The 21,471-nt window shown below is 42.9% G+C and overlaps 1 protein-coding gene across 3 annotated transcripts in view; it reads right to left on the reverse strand.

Moving 5' to 3' along the window:
• Positions 1–2,448: 2,448 nt before the first annotated feature.
• gdpd2 (glycerophosphodiester phosphodiesterase domain containing 2) overlaps positions 2,449–21,471 on the reverse strand; it is a 48,129-nt gene continuing 29,106 nt past the window's right edge. For 2 of the 3 annotated variants that reach the window (XM_062963796.1, XM_062963795.1), the window contains 11 exons: positions 21,353–21,451; positions 19,875–19,968; positions 15,292–15,437; positions 12,710–12,792; positions 12,432–12,582; positions 12,132–12,347; positions 9,083–9,234; positions 8,006–8,153; positions 6,107–6,189; positions 3,835–3,863; positions 2,449–2,851 (listed from right to left, as the gene is read on the reverse strand). In XM_062963796.1, coding sequence (XP_062819866.1) covers positions 2,799–2,851; positions 3,835–3,863; positions 6,107–6,189; positions 8,006–8,153; positions 9,083–9,234; positions 12,132–12,347; positions 12,432–12,582; positions 12,710–12,792; positions 15,292–15,437; positions 19,875–19,968; positions 21,353–21,451 — 1,254 coding nt within the window. In that variant the 3' untranslated portion in view covers positions 2,449–2,798. The remainder of the gene's footprint in view (positions 2,852–3,834; positions 3,864–6,106; positions 6,190–8,005; positions 8,154–9,082; positions 9,235–12,131; positions 12,348–12,431; positions 12,583–12,709; positions 12,793–15,291; positions 15,438–19,874; positions 19,969–21,352; positions 21,452–21,471) is intronic. The other variant, XM_062963797.1, reaches the window with a different exon arrangement.

A 21,471-nucleotide genomic window follows, 5' to 3' on the forward strand; every position in this document is an offset into this window, starting at 1 on the left:
AGTCGACAAGCAACTTGAAGGCAACTTGAAGCTTCTAGGCTTAGATTATGTCACCTTTTGGTTTTTGTCGCATCAATGGGGAGAAGCCTCCACCTGCCGGTCAAGGCCAGGAATGCAGGATAAATTTAATCTTTCCAATCAAACATCTAGAAGGCAGAGTTTAGGTGGTCATAATGACATTGGTGGCAGTGTGTTAAAGTGCTGAGCTGCTGAACTTGTGGACCAAAAGGTCCCAGGTTCAAATCCCGGGAGCGGAATGAGCACCCGCTGTTAGCCCCAGCTCCTGCCAACCTAGCAGTTCGAAAACATGCAAATGTGAGTAGATCAATAGGTACCGCTCCGGCGGGAAGGTAACGGCGCTCCATGCAGTCATGCTGGCCACATGACCTTGGAGATGTCTATGGACAACGCCAGCTTTTCGGCTTAGAAATGGAGATGAGCACCAACCCACAAGGTCAGTCACGACTGGACTTAACGTCAGGGGAAACCTTTACCTTTACCTAATGACATTGTATTATGATGTCAGTACTGGCATTTGTCATATTAGATTACCTAGTCATTCAGCAAAGGCCCTTCAGTTCCTGAGCAGAGTTTATTTACCCAGACACTGGTGAGCTGCAAGGATGTCCTGGAAGTCCTCCGGCTGTTCGTGGCCCTTTCACTTTCGACATTTGCCTCTCCTTTGCTGAGATTGATGGCTCTGCTTCCATTCTCAAGGAACAATTTGATTTGTTAAAGCGTAATCTCAGTCAAACTGGTGTTAACAGCCTATAGAAAAGATCCAACTTTTGGAATGTGGTTAAAGAGACTGGCTTGTTTCTATGAAGCCAACTAACAGTTGCCCTAATCCCCATTTCTATTACATCAAGCCACAATTTAGTTACAAACTCAGGGAGCTACTTCTGCTGCTGGACTAGAACAGAGAAGGCCGAAGCTCAAAACTACATTGCGTTGCATTTGGGGCTGGAACAGAACAGGAGTGGCCAGATGGCAGACCGCTGTCTAGGAGATCTGACCCATTGCTAGCCGTCATAATCCTAGTCAAGACGCAGGTCATCCCAGTGTACGAGACACAGGGTGCAGCAGCAGATCTTGAAGAACAAAGGGGATGCCACAAACACCTACAGCCCACTTACACTTGGTTGGTAGGGTGACCAAATTCAACTTAAAAACAAATCTGCATAACCCTTCTTGTTTGTAACTTGGGGACTGCCTGTATTCTTTTCCTCCCCAGGCAGCCTTGAGGCTCGCCCCGTCTTCCATGTAAAACAAAGGCAGGAGCACTCCCAAAGTTGTTGGACCGCCACTCTCTGCTCTCCTTATTGCTAACTACCCTGTTTCCCCTAAAATAAGACATCCCCAGAAAATAAGACCTAGTAGAAGTTTTGCTGAGTTGCTAAATATAAGGCCTCCCCCGAAAGTAAGACCTAGCAAAGCTTTTGTTTGGAAGCATGTCCGCCAAACAGAACACCAGAGCATGCAGGATCGGTAAATGAATGTACCATAGAGTGTTGTACATGGAATTAATGGTAGTAACAAGACATTCTTGATCGGATTCACAGTTTGTCTGGTTTGTGATGACAACTACTGTACAGTATATAATAACTATTCTTTTTTTTTTGGTTCAACAATAAATGTGAATTCTTCTTAATGGAAAAAATAAGACATCCCCTGAAAATAAGACCTAGAGCATCTTTGGGAGCAAAAATTAATATAAGACACTGTCTTATTTTTGGGGAAACACGGTATGCTAAGGTTGCTGGGTGTTGCAGTCATGCAGCTCCTCTTGTGCATCAGGGGCAAAGCTGATGCGAGGAGGTACAAAATACCTCCTTGTGCAATGCTTCAAAAATGGCGAACTGGGGGCATATGCTACCAATATGTATCTGGGTCCTGTTTTCTGTCCCTGCGCTTAAAGCAGGATTTGGCAAGATTTTTCTTTAATTGGGTTGTTGTATGTCTTTCGGGCTGTGTGGCCATGTTCCAGAAGCATTCTCTCCTGACGTTTCGCCCACATCTATGGCAGGCATCCTCAGAGCCTCACAACCTCTGAGGATGCCTGCCATAGATGTGGGCGAAACGTCAGGAGAGAATGCTTCTGGAACATGGCCACACAGCCCGAAAGACATACAACAACCCTGTGATCCCGGCCATGAAAGCCTTCGACAACACATTGTTTCTTTAATTGTTTTCCAAATTTGGTTGTGATGGTGAAGGCATTTTAACCACATCTGTGCTAGCTGACCCACTTGGGTCCCAGCAAGGTTCTTTTTTTTCCTTCCCAGAGGAAATTACCCCCTATTTTTAAAAAGCCCCTGAGAAGGGGGCAAAAGGAGTCAAACTTTTGTGTGGGTGCAGCCTCCTAAGCCTCCTGGCCGTTGCCCATTTATAGCTGAGAGCAATGGCAGCTCCTTTTGAGGCGAATGAGGCCAACTTTTCTCTGTCACAGTCTTTCCCAGCTCACAGGTTGCTTTATTCAGAAGTGCTCCAGAGACACGTAGAGACGCCTACCACCTTCCCCACAAGTCACCCCTCCAAGGCAGTTGCTGCAATGCTTTCACATGATTCCTGGGTCCAAAAGGAGTTGCCGAGTTAAACACAGCCGACACAGTTGACTGTGGAAGTCCAGTCTGTCCTGGGCTGAGGCCGTTCCTCCTCCCGACTCTGAGGCAATGCAAGTCAACTCTCTCGGTTCTGTTGCCAGTGGGTCCCAGCCTCGAGCCATTTCCCCAAAAGGCATCCTTGGAAGAAGAGACAGGGCCCTGCCCCAAAGCCAGCCGCACAAAGGACATCCCGCGTCACTCAGACAACAGACTGTGGATTTTGGTCAGGAGGATGTCTGAATCGGAGCCTGAAAAGCCCAAGGAGGGGAGGGTTAGCTTGCCAGTCTGAACCAAGGAGATTCCTTTTGAGGGTTTTAAAGACTTCATTAGCAAAAAGGATGGAGCTATTTCTACAGATATTCAAAATGGCAGTGACATTACTGCATTAATATTAAATCCTTGAAATGCTAGTACCAGCTGCTTAGTAAGTAAGTACAGTAGAGTCTCGCTTATCCAACGTAAACTGGCCAACAGAATGTTGGATAAGCGAATATCTTGGATAATAAGGAGAGATTAAGGAAAAGCCTATTAAACATCAAATTAGGTTATGATTTTACAAATTAAGCACCAAAACATCATGTTATACAACAAATTTGACAGAAAAAGTAGTTCAATACACAGTAATGCTATGTAGTAATTACTGTATTTACAAATTTAGCACCAAAATATCATGATGTATTGAAAACATTGACTATAAAAATGCATTGGATAATCCAGAACGTTGGATAAGTGAGTGTTGGATAAGTGAGACTCTACTGTAAGTAGTAACTTTATTTTTCTATCCCACCACCATCTCCCGGCAGGGACTCAGGGCGGCTAACACGGGATAAAAGCCCAAAAATACAGGACAAGTAAAACAGTCCTGTATAAAAACGGTAAAATCGACAGTTATACAAAACAATTACCTTAAACAAAACAATACATTAAACCATTAAAACTCAGTTGATATATATATAATCAGTTAAAAATAAAATAAGATAAAAAGGTTGGTGAATGGGATAGCGTGGAGGGGCCACTTAAACTAAGGTGCAATAGTACTAAAGTGCTTTGGGGCCCAAGGAAAGTGCAAACATTTCTAGACCGAAGGGGTGGGAGACAGACGTCCTATTTATTATGGAAAGGGACCTGTGCGAAAGAAGCGTATTAATCTGACTATGACATTTGGTCATGGGGACAAAGTTATTCAAATGCCCAGCAAAATAGCCAAGTTTTAAGCTGCTTAGTCACTTACCTGCTGGCTCTTTTCTTCGAGACCATCTTCTGCAAGAAGAAGACAACAAGTTCAGAAAAAGTATTTGTGTCCAACACTCTGCTTCACAGCTGCCCAGCCCCAACTGCCTATGGCTCTGGAATCAGATGCAGAATGATAATGTCCTCTGATATCTGTTGGGGTCTTTGGGAGACCTTAGGTTACAATGTGATCATCCACTCCAACATCCCCTTGATATATTCACAATATAGCCACGTGTGAGCATTATCCAACTGCAAAATAGCAACATCATGCAACACATGCCAAAGGTGTCATCTTCACAATGATGCACAACTGCAGTAAACTGATATACAATGTAAAACAGGCAAACACAATCAGTAATGAGATACAGAGGAACAACCTAGCGACTGGAACTGGATGTCCAGTTGTGGCTCTTAGCTGCCTTGAGTTCCCTCGGGGAGAAAGGTGGGGTATAAATAATAATCATAATAATAATTTTTTTCGTGTCAGAAGCGACTTGAGAAACTGCAAGTCGCTTCTGGTGTGAGAGAATTGGCCATCTGCAAGGACATTGCCCAGGGGACGCCTGGATGTTTTATTATTTTTGTGGGAGGCTTCTCTCATGTCCCTGCATGGAGCTGGAGCTGATAGAGGGAGCTCATCCGCGCTCTCCTCGGGTGGGATTTGAACCTGGCAGCTTTCAGATCAGCAACCCAAACTTCAAGTCACAAGGCTTTAATCCACTACGCCACCGGGGGCTCCACATAATAATAATAATAATAATAATAATAATAATAATAATAATAATAATAATAATAATAATTTGTGATATGAAATCCAGCATGTCTATCTTGTTTGCTGTGTCATACAATAAAATAATAATAATAATAATAACCCAGACAGACTACAAACAGAGGCACAACTATGTGGCCCAAATGATTCATTGGAACTTATGCCTCAAGTACCACCTCCCAGCACTAAAGAACTGGTGGGATCACAAATCTGCAAAAGTATTGGAAAATGAGCACGCAAAGATACTGTGGGACTTCCGAATACAGACTGACAAAGTTCTGGAACACAACACACCAGACATCACAGTTGTGCAAAAGAAAAAGGTTTGAATCATTGATGTTGCCATCCCAGGTGACAGTCGCATTGACGAAAAACAACAGGAAAAACTCAGCCGCTATCAGGACCTCAAGATTGAACTTCAAAGACTCTGGCAGAAACCAGTGCAGGTGGTCCCGGTGGTGATGGACACACTGGGTGCCGTGCCAAAAGATCTCAGCCGGCATTTGGAAACAATAGGCATTGCCAAAATCACGATCTGCCAACTGCAAAAGGCCACCCGACTGGGATCTGCACGCATCATCCGAAAATACATCACACAGTCCTAGACACTTGGGAAGTGTTCGACTTGTGATTTTGTGATACGAAATCCAGCATGTCTATCTTGTTTGCTGTGTCATAATAATAATAATAATAATAATAATAATAATAATAATAATAATAATACATCACAGTCCTAGACACTTGGGAAGTGTTCGACTTGTGATTTTGTGATACGAAATCCAGCATATCTATCTTGTTTGCTGTGTCATAATAATAATAATAATAATAATAATAATAATAATAATAATAATAATACATCACAGTCCTAGACACTTGGGAAGTGTTCGACTTGTGATTTTGTGATACGAAATCCAGCATATCTATCTTGTTTGCTGTGTCATAATAATAATAATAATAATAATAATAATAATAATAATAATAATAATACATCACAGTCCTAGACACTTGGGAAGTGTTCAACTTGTGGTTTTGTGATACGAAATCCAGCATATCTATCTTGTTTGCTGTGTCATAATAAAATAATAATAATAATAATAACAATAATAATGATAATAATAATACATCACAGTCCTAGACACTTGGGAAGTGTTCGACTTGTGATTTTGTGATATGAAATCCAGCATATCTATCTTGTTTGCTGTGTCATAATAATAAAATAATAATAATAATAATAATAATAATAATAATAATAATAATAATAATAATAATAATAGCATCCTCCTGAGTGATTGTCCTCTAGGCCTCCAGACCTGACCTTTTCCTGCAGCAACATCTGCAACAGTTGCCATTTTCAGCAAGAGGCTTTCCACAGCATTGTAGGTCAGATGAAGGACCCATGCGAAAGCCTATTCCTTGTTTGGAAGGCATAGCCATAAAGGGATTCCTAGTCCTAGAAGGCATTATGGAGAGAGCTTTGACTGCTACGCATCACTGTACTCACTTCAGCAGAAGGAAAGCCCATGCGACCAGCAAGAAGGAAACGCAATCTGTCACGATCCAGATCATTTGGTACGTGGCGCGAGGCTGGAGGAGAGTGGATGGAGAAAGAAGCCCAAATCAGGAGAGACGCTGAGAGGGAGGATGCGGCAAACAGCCCAAAGCCAAGTGTGATTCCCTCCCAATCAGCGTCTCCCAAAGCAGTTGCTTTACTCTCAGCTCAAGAACAGAAAACGGAATGTCGGTGGAAAGCGAAAGAGATTAAAAGATTGGATTTAAGCTAACCTTTAAAACATTTGGCATAAACACACAGAGAGATCTGGGAAGCGTCTAATGGGTGGTTAGCTGTGACCAATGGTGATGCAGATTTTGAAGAGGCACAAATAGAGCGCAAGAAGGAAAAATATATCAAGAGGAAGGAAACTCTTGTTGGGACCCCCTTTTACCTGGAAACCTACTGTATATACTTGAGTATAAGCCTAGTTTTTCAGCCCTTTTTTAGGACTGAAAAAAACCCTCCTCGGCTTATACTCGGGTGAGGGTCCTGGTCAGCTTATATTCAGGTCGGCTGATACTCAAGTAATATATGGTATACTAGCTGTGCCCGGCCACGCGTTGCTGTGCCGTTGTCTGGTGGTGTTGGTGAGAAATTGTTGAGGTAGTGGTGGTATTCCTTCTACCATGCAGGAGGACACAATCCAAGCACTCCTGACAGATGGCCATCTAGCCTCTACATAATAATGATGATGAAGATGATGATTATGATAATAATAATAATAATAATAATAATAATAATAATAATAATAATAATAATAATAATAGAAGCATAGAACAACGCGTGGCCGGGCACAGCTAGTAAGATTATAAATGAGTAATATAGTTGTGTGGAAGGGCCTTGAGTCTACACTGCCATATAATCTAGTTAAAATCAGATAATCTGTATCTTATAGGCAGTGTGGAAGAGGCCTGAGGCCTAACTCTGCCTGTCCCCTGGGCTGAGTAGATTGCTAGGAGACCAAGTGGGCGGAGCTTAGCCCTCTAACTGGCAGCAATTGGATAAAAACAATTATTCCTTTCCCTCTAATTAGGACTTTATTTTTCTTTTCTTTTTGTTGTATCAACCTAGAGCCGTGGATGATGGGTTGTTGTCAAATTTCGAGGTTGGGGGGCCTGTAGTTTTGTTGTTTTGTCCGGTGCCCTGATTCCATCACTCTTTTATATATATAGATTTAGTATTTTTCTCTATTATTATTGGTATGGTTACATTTATTATTTTATTCTATTATTGTTGTTACTTTTACATTTATTTTACTCTATTTTTATTATTATTAATGCATTTAATATTTTACTCTATTTATTATTACATGTATTATTTTCCTGTATTTATTATTATTATTATTATTATTATTATTATTATTATTATTACATGTATTATTTTACTCTATTATTATTAAAAGAATGCATAAGGGCATTTACATTGAAGAAGATGAGAATAATGATTTACTCAGAGTTGGACAATCTTATCTAAAATTTAAGCTTTATGTAAATATTCAAAAACATTGAATTTACTGATGCCTCAATTAATGTAATTTTATTGGTATCTATTTTTATTTCTGAAATTTACCACCCTCGGCTTATACTGGAGTCAATGTTTTCCCAGTTTTTTTGTGGTAAAATTAGATGCCTCGGCTTATATTCGGGTCGGCATATACTCGAGTATATACGGTATGTCCTCATTGTGACAGGCCATGCGGATCCAGACTAGGTCTCTACAGTTACTTATTGACCCACCATCAAGACTCTACCCCTGGAAGACAATCAGACTCATGGTCCACCAGGGATTTTCTATGAATGAATGAATGAATGAATGAATGAATGATTCCCTCCACAAAGGTTGACTTACCAGCAGCCAGAGTGGCCGCGCCATCCCTTGCAGCTCCTGGCAGGCATTGGTGGTGACGGAGGAGACGCCTGCGCACCACAAGACGGAGAAGAGCCAGGGTGCGTTCACCACATAGAGGTTGACGGAGATGTTGTCACGACGATACTCCCTGCAGGGAGAAGATGTGGGTGCAGAAAGAAGAAGGACTCAACTTCCCCACCGATAGAGAGTTCTCCCACAGAGGTGTTCCAATGTCAGCACAAACCCTGGAGAACTACCAGGGCTGGGAAATGTGACTATTAAAGTGACCATATTTATGTTACTGCATTACAACCATTGCTACTAGCATGTTCTTGGTGTACATCCTTTAAATTAACTTAAAGGTAAAGGTGAAGGTTTCCCCTGACGTTAAGTCCAGTCATGCCTGACTCTGGGGGTTGGTGCTCATCTCCATTTCTAAGCCGAAGAGCCAGCGTTGTCCGTAGACACCTCCAAGGTCATGTGGCCACTGGCAGGACTGCATGGACCGCCGTTACCTTCCCGCCGGAGCAGTACCTATTGATCTACTCACATTGGCATGTTTTCGAACTGCTAGGTTGGCAGGAGCTGGAGCTAACAGCTGCCGCTCATGCCGCTCCTGAGGTTTGAACCTGGGACCTTTCGGTCTCCAGCTCAGTGCTTTAACGCACTTCGCCACCGGGGCTCCTTAAATTAACTTAACCATGGTCAATTCGCTCTCTCCAAATTATTCTAAAGTGGTGAAGTGTGTTAAAGCACTGAGCTGCTGAACTTGTAGACCGAAAGGTCGCAGGTTCAAATCCCGGGAGCGGAATGAGCGCCTGCTGTTAACTCCAGCTCCTGCCAACCTAGCAGTTCGAAAACTGCTGGGCCCTGGCCGTAAAGAGTTTTAAAGGTCAGAACTAGCATCTTATATAGACCACGGTAATCAGTTGGAACGTTTTTCAACTCAAGAGTGCATGGATGCACACATGTGCTAATGAATGCACTATAGTACTGTATGTGTAACTTGTACAAACATGAAATGCCAAAACCTAAAATGCGAGCCTCCCATTCTCACCATCTACCCCCAGCTCTTACTGGATTTCTGCACTGCTCAGGTTCTGGTAGGGCAGGTTGACCCGAAGCTGCTCCTCTGTCTCATTGTTGAGCCTCTTCCGCTTATAGATCTGCCGGAAGCGTGGCACTCGCTGCTTCACTTGATCTCGAAAACCATCCGGCAGCCACAGGATCTGGAGAGCAAGGCAGACGGAGGGAGAAGAGAGTAGGCTGAAGGGTTGCCTTTGCTCCTTCCCACATGGAATTAGTTCCATGTGGCCCTTGTGCCCTATAGATAAGAACGAAGTTGTCAAGCAGATGTTCCTCAAAAAACATGGATGAGAGCAGGGGGTAGGTGGGAAAGAACTGAGCAAGGAATGCCTCCCAGTCCAAACCATAGGCTAACAAACTATGAATGACTTACACAAACCAGCCCTACACGTATGTAGATTTAGTTTGGGTTGCAGTGGAGGCTGGGACTGCCCTTCTCATTTCATAGCTACCAAAATTCATAGCTGAACATCCTGGAGAAAAGTAGAAGGAGTTCATCTAAACATCTGGCTATGTCCCTGTAACCCAGTGGTTCTCAACCTGTGGGTCCCCAGGTGTTTTGGCCTACAACTCCCAGAAATTTCAGCCAGTTTACCAGCTGTTAGGATTTCTGGGAGTTGAAGACCAAAACATCTGGGGACCCACAGGTTGAGAACCACTCCTGTAACCAGATACAAAATGATGAGCTGCTGAGACCTTGTTGTAAGTCCTTTGTATCCTACTATGGAGACATAGCCAGACCCTTCTGCCATCTCCCTTTCTGCTATCCAAAAGGCATGGAAAGCCATTACTGTTGGGACTTTGACACCTCAATGACACTATGTAACACAATTTTTGTTCCTGAGTTATAAATGTTATTTCCTAGTTGGTTCCATCATACGATTTCTGGGAATTGAAGGCCAAAACATCTGGGGACCCACAGGTCGAGAACCACCGGTCTAAACCAATTCAACATAGTTTGTGGTAGCCACTATAACAAAGTTTCTGGAGTAGAACAACTACAGTAGAGTCTCACTTATCCAACACTCGCTTATCCAACGTTCTGGATTATCCAACGCATTTTTGTAGACAATGTTTTCAATACATCATGATATTTTGGTACTAAATTCGTAAATACAGAAATTACTACATAGCATTACCATGGATTGAACTACTTTTTCTGTCAATTTTTTTGTATAACATGATGTTTTGGTGCTTAATTTGTAAAATCATAACCTAATTTGATGTTTAATAGGCTTTTCCTTAATCCATCCTTATTATCCAACATATTCGCTTATCCAACATTTTGCCGGCCCATTTATGTTGGATAAGTGAGACTCTACTGTACTTTCAAAGCAAAGACCGCACAATTCAACAGGGAATAATACAGTAGAGTCTCACTTATCCAACATAAACGGGCCGGCAGAATGTTGGATAAGCGAATATGTTGGATAATAAGGAGGCATTAAGGAAAAGCCTATTAAACATCAAATTGGATTATGATTTTACAAATTAAGCACCAAAACATCATGTTACACAACAAATTTGACACAAAAAGTAGTTCAATACGCAGTAATGCTATGTAGTAATTACTGTATTTACGAATTTAGCACCAAAATATCATGATGTATTGAAAACATTGACTATAAAAATGCATTGGATAATCCAGAACGTTGGATAAGTGAGTGTTGGATAAGTGAGACTCTACTGTACTTTCAAACCAGGAAAAGAACATTTTTCAAATTTTGTTACATAGTGTAACGGCGGCGAAGTGTGTTAAAGCGCTGAGCTGCTGAACTTGCTGACCGAAAGATCCCAGGTTCAAATCCCGGGAGTGGAGTGAGAAGGAGAGAAAAGAGCACCCAAACAATTACCGTCCAACCAACCTGACAGCAATACTAGGGAAGATTCTGTAGCAGATTATTAAGGCGGCACTCTGCAGTCACTTAGAAAGGAATGCTGTGATTGCTCAAAGTCAACATGGATTTCTCAAAAACAAGTCATGCCAGATTCATCTCATCTCTTTTTTCGAAGCTTGGTAGATGCAGGGAACGCTGTGGATGGTGTGTATCTTGATTTCAGTGAGGCCTTCCTTTGACAAGACAAAGAGCCCCGGTGACGAAGTGTATTAAAGCACTGAGCTGCTGAACTTGCAGACCAAAAGGTCCCAGGTTGAAATCCCGGGAGTGGAATGAGCACCCGCTGTTAGCTCCAGCTTCTGCCAACCCAGCAGTTCAGAAACATGCCAATGTGAGTAGATCAATAGGTACCGCTCTGGCGGGAAGGTAAGGGCGCTCCATGCAGTCATGCCGGCTACGTGACCTTGGAAGTGTCTACGGACAACGCCGGCTCTTCGGCTTAGAAATGGAGATGAGCACCAACCCCCAGAGTCGGACATGACTGGACTTAACGTTAGGGGAAAACCTTTACCTTTACTAGTGTGATAAACCCAGAAGGTGGCAAATGGTTCAACGTCATCCACCATTACATTATACTAAGCTGTGCCGAAATGCAGCCTCATACCCAGAAAATAAGACAGCCCCAGAAAATAAGACCTAGTAGAGGTTTTGCTGAATTGCTAAATATAAGGCCTCCCCCGAAAGTAAGACCTAGCAAAGTTTTTGTTTGAAACATGCTCGCCAAACAGAACACCAGAGCATGCAGGATCGGTAAATGTACGTACCATAGATTATTGTACATGGAAATAATGGTAATAACAAGAAATTATTGATAAGATTCACAGTTTGTTTGGTGGTGCTGGTTTGTGATGACAACTACTGTACAATATATAATAAATGTTCATTTTTTGTTCAACAATAAATGTGGATTCTTCTTCATGGAAAAATAAGACATCATCTGAAAATAAGACCTAGCACATCTTTGGGAGCAAAAATTAATATAAGACACTGCCTTATTTTTAGGGAAACACGGTACATACTCCTCTTTGTAACTAGTGATCCATTTATTTTGTATATGAGGATGGTTCCGCTTAAACTTTTCAGGCCTGTTTCCGATGCTGGGGTGGCGCAACAGAAGTCCCATGGCAGGGAAGACCGCTCACCTGCTCTGGGGCGATGCCCGACTGCAGGATGGTCTCCACAGTGACGTTGACAAGATGTTCATAGTTGGGGTCCTCCTCCGGCCGCAGGTCGAACATGATGGACATGTTGTGCTTCTTGGCCTCACGCAGCAGGTACTTCAGGGATATGATACGCTGGGCACCAGCCATGTACCGATCCTCGCTTGAGAAGCTACGGGTCATGAGGAAGGGGGGTTTCTGGTGGGGCAGAGGGAGCCGGTGAGTGTGGGGCACCCTAATGGATGAGCATTAGCTACCCGCCGTCTCCTGTCAGATTCTCACCTGCATGAACCAGGTGCCAGCGTCCAGCTGCTGCAGCTCATTCCACTGGAAGGAAGTGGCATTGGCATGCGCCCGATCGGGGAAGATGGCCTGGACGTTGGTGGTCCGGGTGAGTTTCTCATCATGCATGATGAAGGGAACGCCATCGGCGCTGGAGGGAAGGAAGAGGAGAGTTCATCCCAACGGCAGAGGAATCTTTTATGCCTGTGAAGGGTTCTGAAAGGAGAGGAGAGGGCTGTCTCTTGAATGATGGCTCATCGGTCCACGGCGCCCCTTACCTGACCAGGAGGTCCGTCTCCCAGACACTCACGCCATAATGGAGGGCCTTCTGGAACGACATCATAGTGTTTTCGGGGGCCAGCTGGAAGAAGAGAACGGGTGTCCAATGTAGTGTCAATGTAGATTTAAAAACGCATGAATAGAAGGTGAAAGGGAGAAACGTGCCAAGAGGAAGAAGCCGCATCAGACAAACCCTTGTCAGGACCACCTTCCATCTGTAAATCTATGAGGGCTATCCAGAAAGTAGACTACGTTTTTGATTTTAAAAAGGACAAAGTATAGGATAAATCATTTACCATATGCAGCTGAAAGACACATCCCAAAACTACAATCTCATGTAATCCCCATTGAAATGTAGGCACGTCTCATATAGATAAATGAGTTTGAAAAGTACTGCACCAGTAAATTTGCCGCCTCTCTTCTCCGTTTCCAACAATGGGGGCGTGGCTGACAGCGCAGCGTTTTGGCTACGCTGCAGGAAGGGAGAAGGGGAAAGAGCTGAGGACACAAGCAGGGAATTTACTGGTGCAGTAGTTTTCATTTATCTATAAGAAACGTGGCTAAATTTAAATGGGGATTACATGAGATTGTAGTTTTGGGATGTGTCTTTCAGCTGCATATGGTAAATGATTTATCCTATACTTTGTCCTTTTTAAAATCCAAAACGTAGCCTACTTTCTGGATAGCCCTCGTATGTCCTCATTGCGAAAGACCATCATATGCATCCAGAATAGGTCTCTACAGTCAATTACAGATTCACCACCAAGATTCTACCCTGGGAAGACAATCAGACTAATGGAAGAAGAGGGATCGATCGCCTGTGATGATGGATCCAGTGACCGAAGAACATGATCTAAGGATGCTAATGGTTCACAGCAAACATCTGAAGCTGTGTCAACCAAGCTGCAAATGTTCCCAGCCTATCCCCAAACATTCCCGTCCTACCATTATCAATAAGGGAGATCCAACAACTGACTAGCATAGCTACAAGTGAAGCCTTGGCTCTGGCCCAAGAGGGCTCTTTTGGATGTTCATGGAAGATGAGGGATCAATCGCCTGTGGTGATGGGTCCAGTGACAGAAGAACATGATCTAAGGATGCTAATGGTTCACAGCAAACATCTGAAGCTGTGTCAAACTCCCCAACGGCTCCAATCTTCTCATATCAAAGCCAAATACATCTATTTTCCCCTGGAGTCCCTCTCAAAATGGTTAGGCTTCCCACCAATGTTTTGAGAAGGACTGCAGAGGGGAACAGAGGCATTTGGGTGTCAAAGGGCACTGACACGGCTTGTATTGTCAACGCTACTGGCCAAAGCCAATGTGTCAAAGACCTGTACACAGAATCTCACCATCTTGTAGTCAAAGGCAAACCAAAGTTATACACAGAAGGAAAAAGCATACAAATAGTCCAGAGTGTTGTGACTCAGCAGCAGAACCAGAGTGAAGATGAGGAAGGGGATTTTGGGTTTCAGATGCAGGAGCCAGAGGATGGGATGCAAGATGAATTCCAGGATGATGTCATGGGGCTGAGAAATCATGGAGTTATACAGGCTGGTTCAGAAGGGCAAGAAGCGCAGCCTGTGGATGAACTCCTGAACCAGCCTGTCATAGATAACAACCAGGGAGACATTCCCATGGGAAATAATGAGCTGGATTTGTCTCAGGCTCCTATTCAGGTGCAAGATAATGAATTAGTTGGCCTTGACAATCAAGAGCACCATTGCTATCTAGAGCTGATTGTTTGCAATGGAAAGGAATGCCTAGGCGCAGGCTGAGATTAGCTAGAAAAAGGGAGGCCTCTGAAGGGAAGAGAAATGCATTTTTGGGTTGCTTTTAAAAGTGTATGTTTAAAGACGATTCTTTGTCAAAGCAAATTCTCACTTCTTCAGAGTGGATGTGTCTTCATGCCTTGGAATTTCTCCTGTTCTTGAATTCTTGCAACCAGTGGATTAATGTTTCTTTGGAAATGGACTCATGCTTTGTGACTAAAGACTTTTGGATTTACTGACTCTTTTTTGCAACTACTTTGGGATGTTTATTTCTGCCTGCTTTGATTATATATATATTTTGTTTTAGCTTAATAAAATTACAAAAGACTATTGTGGTGTGTGACTTGGTGTGAACAGCAAGGTGAACTATTCTGCGGTGCAACACAGAGTTCTTTCCAAGGGTCAAAGCTAAGTAATCTCACCAACTCAAGCCATAGTCCAGTCATCGAAGTCAAAGTTCCATTTAAGAGTTTGCCAATAGTGATTTGGGCTGTAGCAGTTCCACAACGTTGCTCCGAGCAAACTACTAGCTCCAGCCTCCAGCTAATTTTGCCACTTTCCCAAGTTTCTGTTAGCCCTCCTTTGAGCTAGTCCTTAATTGCAGCCTAGCTGGAATGTTTAACTCCTGGTCTGCTTCCTGGAGCTCCTCACCCTGCTCTAACTCTTTGTCCCTACTTCCCAGAGACTCCTGGTCTTGCTTCCTCGGTGGCAGGCTGCTGCTCTCTGCTTGCCCGTGACTCATCACAAGCCCTGACACAACTATCAAAATCACCCCGAAAGGGGATCAAGAAGGAGGCGCTGTGGACTCACCATGGGGGCCCCTCGGTGCCCAAAGAGAGCCGGTTTGGGAGGCAGCTGGCGGTGCTCCATGAGGCAAGGGGAGTCGATGCCCAGCGGAGCCAGATACAGAGCCAGCAGGGCAGCCAGGTACAGCAGAAGGAGAAGGCTCTTGAGTGCTGTGGGAAGAGACAGGTGGAAGGAGACACTAAGAGGCCAACAAGAAGTGCTTTCTTTGACTTGTCAGAGGTCTATGGCAGGGGTCCCCAAACTAAGGCCCGGGGGCCAGATGCGGCCCATCGATGCTATTTATCCGGCCCCCATGGCACAAGGGCAGAAGGGGGTTGGGCTAAATGACCCAAGGGGTCTCTTCTTCTCTTACAACCACCACCACCACCATCATCATCATCATCATCATCATCATCATCATCATCATCATCATCATCATTATTATTAAACATTGAGGCTGGGTGGCCATCTGTCAGGGATGCTTTGCTTGTGCTTTTGGTGCACAAAGGCAGAAGGAGTTGGATTAAATGGGCCAAGGGGTCTCTTCCAACCCTCATTATTATCATTATTATTAACATTGAGGCTGGGTTGCCATCTGTCAGGGGTGCTTTGCTTGTGCTTTTGGCGCACAAAGGCAGAAGGGGATTGGACTCAATGGCCCAAAAGGTCTCTTCCAACCCTCTTTATTGTTGTTGTTGTTGTTTTTGTTGTTGTTATTAATTATTATTGCTCGGTGGCCAACTATAGTCCGGCCCTCCAACGGTCCAAAGGATCGTGAACCGGCCTCCTGTTTAAAAAGTTTGGGGACCCCTGGTCTATGGGCTTCCTATCTCCAGGTTGAAGACCAAGCTGGGCATGTACCTGAAGGCCTCCAAGTCGGGCCATTCTAGCCCTCACCCACCAGGGCAACTGTGGTGGATCCATGGGCCAGGATTTTGGTCCTAGAAACCTCTGGGGTCCATCCTTGACCTTTCCTGCATCGGTCGCACTTCTCCTGGTTAACTTGATATTACTTAGGGACAACAAGTTAATCATGAGCCAGCAATGTGATGCAGCTGCTAAGAAAGCCAACGGGATTTCGGCAGAAAAAAATGGAATGCAAAGATACAGAATGGGGGACGCCTGGCTTGACAGCAGTACGTGTGAAAAAGACCTTGGAGTCCTCGTGGACAACAAGTTAAACATGAGCCAACAATGTGATGCGGCAGCTAAAAAAGCCAATGGGATTCTGGCCTGCATCAATAGAGGAATAGCATCTAGATCCAGGGAAGTCCTGCTCCCCCTCTATTCTGCCTTGGTCAGACCACATCTGGAATACTGTGTCCAATTTTGGGCACCACAGTTGAAGGGAGATGTTGACAAGCTGGAAAGCGTCCAGAGGAGGGCAACAAATGATTAAGGGTCTGGAGAACAAGCCCTATGAGGAGCGGCTTAAAGAGCTGGGCATGTTTAGCCTGCAGAAGAGAAGGCTGAGAGGAGACATGATAGCCATGTACAAATACGTGAAGGGAAGTCATAGGGAGGAGGGAGTGAGCTTGTTTTCTGCTGCCCTGCAGACTAGGACGCAATGAAACAATGGCTTCAAACTACAGGAAAGGAGATTCCACCTGAACATCAGGAAGAACTTCCTCACTGTGAGAAGGGCTGTTCGGCAGTGGAACTCTCTGCCCTGGACTGTGGTGGAGGCTTTTAAGCAGCCTTCCTTGGAGGCTTTTAAGCAGAGGCTGGATGGCCATCTGTCGGGGGTGCTTTGAATACGATTTCCTGCTTCGTGGCAGGGAGTTGGACTGGATGGCCCATAAGGTCTCTTCCAACTCTACTGTTCTATGATTCTATGTAGCACTTTATCTGTTATCTTGAGTTTACAACTTATAACAAAGTGCACTTTACCTAGTCTATTACTCAACTTCACTGTTTTTGATTCCCTGTTTTATTAAGTGTGTTTTCATTTTCATAGGTTAATGTTTACATTTTATAATTGGTGTATGTTTTTGTTTACTGATGTATTGTTTACTGTCACTGTTTTTATCTAATACTAGCTGTGCCCGGCCACGCGTTGCTGTGGCAAAGTATGGTGGTATGGGAAATAAAGTATTGAGGAATTGGTGGTAGTTAAGGTAAAGGTTTTCCCCTGACATTAAGTCCAGTCATGTCTGACTCTAGGGGTTGGTGCTCATCTTCATTTCTAAGCCGAAGAGCCGGCGTTGTCCGTAGACTCCTCCAAGGTATGTGGGATGACTGCATGGAGCGGTGTTACCTTCCTGCCAGAGCAGTGCCTATTGATGCACTCACATTTGCATGTTTTTGAACTTCTGGGTTGGCAGAAGCTGGGGCTAACAGTGGGGGCTCTCTCCCCTCCCCCAATTCAAACCTGTGGCCTTTTGGTCCAGAAGTTCAGCAGCTCAGCATTTTAACACGCTGCGCTATCAGGGGATATTATTTCCTAAAGGTTGTGAAAATACAATATTTCTGATTGGGTTTTTTTTCTGTTGGAGGCAAGTATGAATGCTGCAATTAGGAAAAAGGATTAGGATGTAATGGCCTTGCAGCTTTAAAGCCTGGCTGTTTCCTCCCTGAGTGAATTTTTATGTTGGGAGGTGTTAGCTGGCCCTGATTGTTTCCTGTCTGGAATTCCCCTGTTTATTTACTGTCCTGGTTTTAGAGATTATATTGTTCTGCATTATTCTATCCCAGTAATTATTTCATATTAAAGTAGAATCTCACTTATCCAACATTCACTTATACAATGTTCTGGATTATCCAACGCAGTCTGCCTTTTCATAATCAATGTTTTTGTAGTCAGGGTTTTAAATTCATTGTGATATTTTAGTAGTAAATTTGTAAATACAGTACAGTAGAGTCTCACTTATCCAACATAAACGGGCCGGCAGAACGTTGGATAAGCGAATATGTTGGATAATAAGGAGGCATTAAGGAAAAGCCTATTAAACATCAAATTAGGTTATGATTTTACAAATGAAGCACCAAAATATCATGTTTAACAACAAATTTGGCAGAAAAAGTAGTTCAATACACAGTAATGCTATGTAGTAATTACTGTATTTATGAATTTAGCACCAAAATATCACGATATATTGAAAACATGGACTACAAAAATGCATTTGATAATCCAGAACATTGGATAAGCGAGTGTTGGATAAGTGAGACTCTACTGTAATTACTAAATAGCATTACTGGGCATGGAACTACTTTTTCTGTCAAATTTGTTGTATAATATGATGTTTTGGTGCTTAATTTGTATAACGATTACCTAATTTGATGTTTAATAGGCTTTTCCTGAATCCCTTCTTATTATCAAACATATTCACTTATCCTGCCGGCCTGTTTACGTTGGATAAGTGAGACTCTACTGCATATTGATAATCTTATATTATCTGCTTAGAACTGGATTATATGAGGCCCCTTCTTCACAGCTGTATAAAATGCACACTGAAGTGGATTATATGGTAGTGTGGAGTCAAGATAATCCAGTGCAAAGCAGATAATATAAGATTATAAATGGGTTATATAGCTGTGTGGAAGGGCCTTGAGTCTACACTGCCATATAATCCAGTGCAAATTAGATAGCCTAAGTTTGCCTGTCCCCTAACTGAACCCTGGCTGTCCCTTGGCTTGCTAGGAGTTGGTTGCTAGGAGACGAAGTGGGCAGAGATTAGCCCTCTAAACTGGCAGCAATTGGATAAAAACAATTATTGCTCTCCCTCTAATTAGGACTTTGTTTTTCTTTTCTTTTCGTTGTATCAACCCTGAGGCATGGGTGATGGGTTGTGCTGTCAAATTTCGAGCTTGGGGGGCCTGTACTTTTGTTGTTTTGTGGGTCGCCGTGATGCCATCACTCTTTTATATATATAGATTATCTGTGAGCCACCCCGAGTCCCCTTCAGAGGAGATGGAGGCGGGGTATAAATGAACTTATTATTTTATTATGACACAGCAAACAAGATAGATATGCTGGATTTCGTATCACAAAATCACAAGTCAAACACTTCCCAAGCGTCTAGGACTGTGTGATGTATTTTCGGATGATGCGCGCAGATCCCAGTAGGGATTATTATTATTATTATTATTATTATTATTATTATTATTATTATTATTATTATTTTATTGTATGACGCAGCAAACAAGATAGATATGCTGGATTTCGTATCACAAAATCACAAGTCGAACACTTCCCAAGTGTCTAGGTCTGTGTGATGTATTTTCAGATGATGCGCGCAGATCCCAGTAGGCATTATTATTATTATTATTATTATTATTATTATTATTATTATTATTATTATTATTTTATGACACAGCCAACAAGATAGACATGCTGGATTTCATATCACAAAATCACAAGTTGAATACTTCCCAAGTGTCTAGGACTGTGTGATGTATTTTCGGATGATGCGAGCAGATCCCAGTAGGGTGGCCTTTTGCAGTTGGCAGATCGTAATTTTGTCAATGTCTATTGTTTCCCTAACTTATCATCATCATCATCATCATCATCATCATCATCCTTGCAACCTTGCAGCCCAGAAAGAGAAGCAATGCCTTTCCTTCATGGGGACCCACATAATAAACCCCACAACTGGCTTCCCTTGTACCTTTGGAGGATGTCCTGTAAAAGCAGCTGGCGACCGGCCAGGCCAAAAGCGTCATGCCAAACACAGCTCCGATGTGCAAGAAGGGACCCAAAGCCTGGCAGAAGAGAAGGAAGACCCCAACTCCGCAATGTCAACTTAACCATGTAAACTGCATTACAACCTGGCCTTTTAAGAATAGTAATAACATCCCATTGCAACGACTAAGCTTTATTTACACTCCGCCTTTCCCCAAAGAGCTAGGCAGCTTATCGATTAAAAGGAGCGTGATCTAGTTAAGCACATATGAAAAGGCAACAACGGGACGGAATCGAGCTGCTATAGTTAACAACTCTATAAACAGTTTAAAACAGCCAATTTAAAAATGTTAAAATGGAGTTTTAAAAACACAAACCATTAAAACAGTACAGCACTCTTTTAAAGCTACCTTTAAAAAAGTCACAAACTTCTACACAGTTAGAAAATTTTTCTGGTTTCAGTCAATGCTGTCTATATCCATAATATGATATTAGCAGTATTAGTACAGTAGAGTCTCACTTATCCAACACTCACTTATCCAACGTTCTGGATTATCCAACGTATTTTTGTAGTCGATGTTTTCAATATATCATGATATTTTGGTGCTAAATTCGTAAATGCAGTAATTACTACATAGCATTACTGCATATTGAACTACTTTTTCTGTGAAATTTGTTGTATAACGTGATGTTTTGGTGCTTAATTTGTAAAATCATAACCTATTTTGATGTTTAATAGCCTTTTTCTTAATCTCTCCTTATTATCCAACATATTCGCTTATCCAACATTCTGCCGGCCCGTTTATGTTGGATAAGTGAGACTCTACTGTAGTATTATGAAAACCAGTACTGGCCTGCATCTACAATATATTGTTGTTGTTATTGTTATTATTATAAAAACCAGAACTAACCTGCATCCACAGTATATTATTATTACTATTATTACCAGCATTGGTCTGCATCCATAGTGTATATTATTATTATTATTATTATTATTATTATTATTATTATTATTATTATTATTATTGCCATAGCTACTACTACTACTACTACTGCTCTTAAAACCAGTATTGGCCTGCATCCACAGTATATTACTCTTATTGGCAGCTTTCCCTGTCTCAAAGTGACTCAAGTATGCACCAATCCCAAACCTCAACCTGTCTGACTTGTTTCCTATTGTCTTTACTGGGAGTCAACCTAAACATCATCCAGTATCAATACTCCCAGCCAGGGGTTCAGAGGCGGAATGCAATGTGAAGAATGCTCCTGTGAGAAAGGGCTGGCCTACATATTGAGACGGCTTGCCCAACAAATGTCCTTGAAGGTTCTCTGCCTCGCAGGGCTCCACTTGGTGCAGCATGCAACCAAACATGGCAAGGGATGAACTTGGACTATTCCTACCATGGCCACATCACAGCTTCTATTATTATTCACTAAGTTAATGTCTAAGCTGCAAGGTCTCACCTGCAGGGAGATGTGGGCGCTTTCCCATTGCTCTGACCACTGGACCTCTAGACCCACAAAAGCAGCGGCCAGCACAAGAACGGTGAGGATCAGCAGGACCTGGAAGGAAGAAACAGAGA

This window comes from Anolis carolinensis, unplaced genomic scaffold, assembly GCF_035594765.1.
Source record: "Anolis carolinensis isolate JA03-04 unplaced genomic scaffold, rAnoCar3.1.pri scaffold_12, whole genome shotgun sequence".
Lineage (NCBI taxonomy): Eukaryota > Metazoa > Chordata > Lepidosauria > Squamata > Dactyloidae > Anolis > Anolis carolinensis.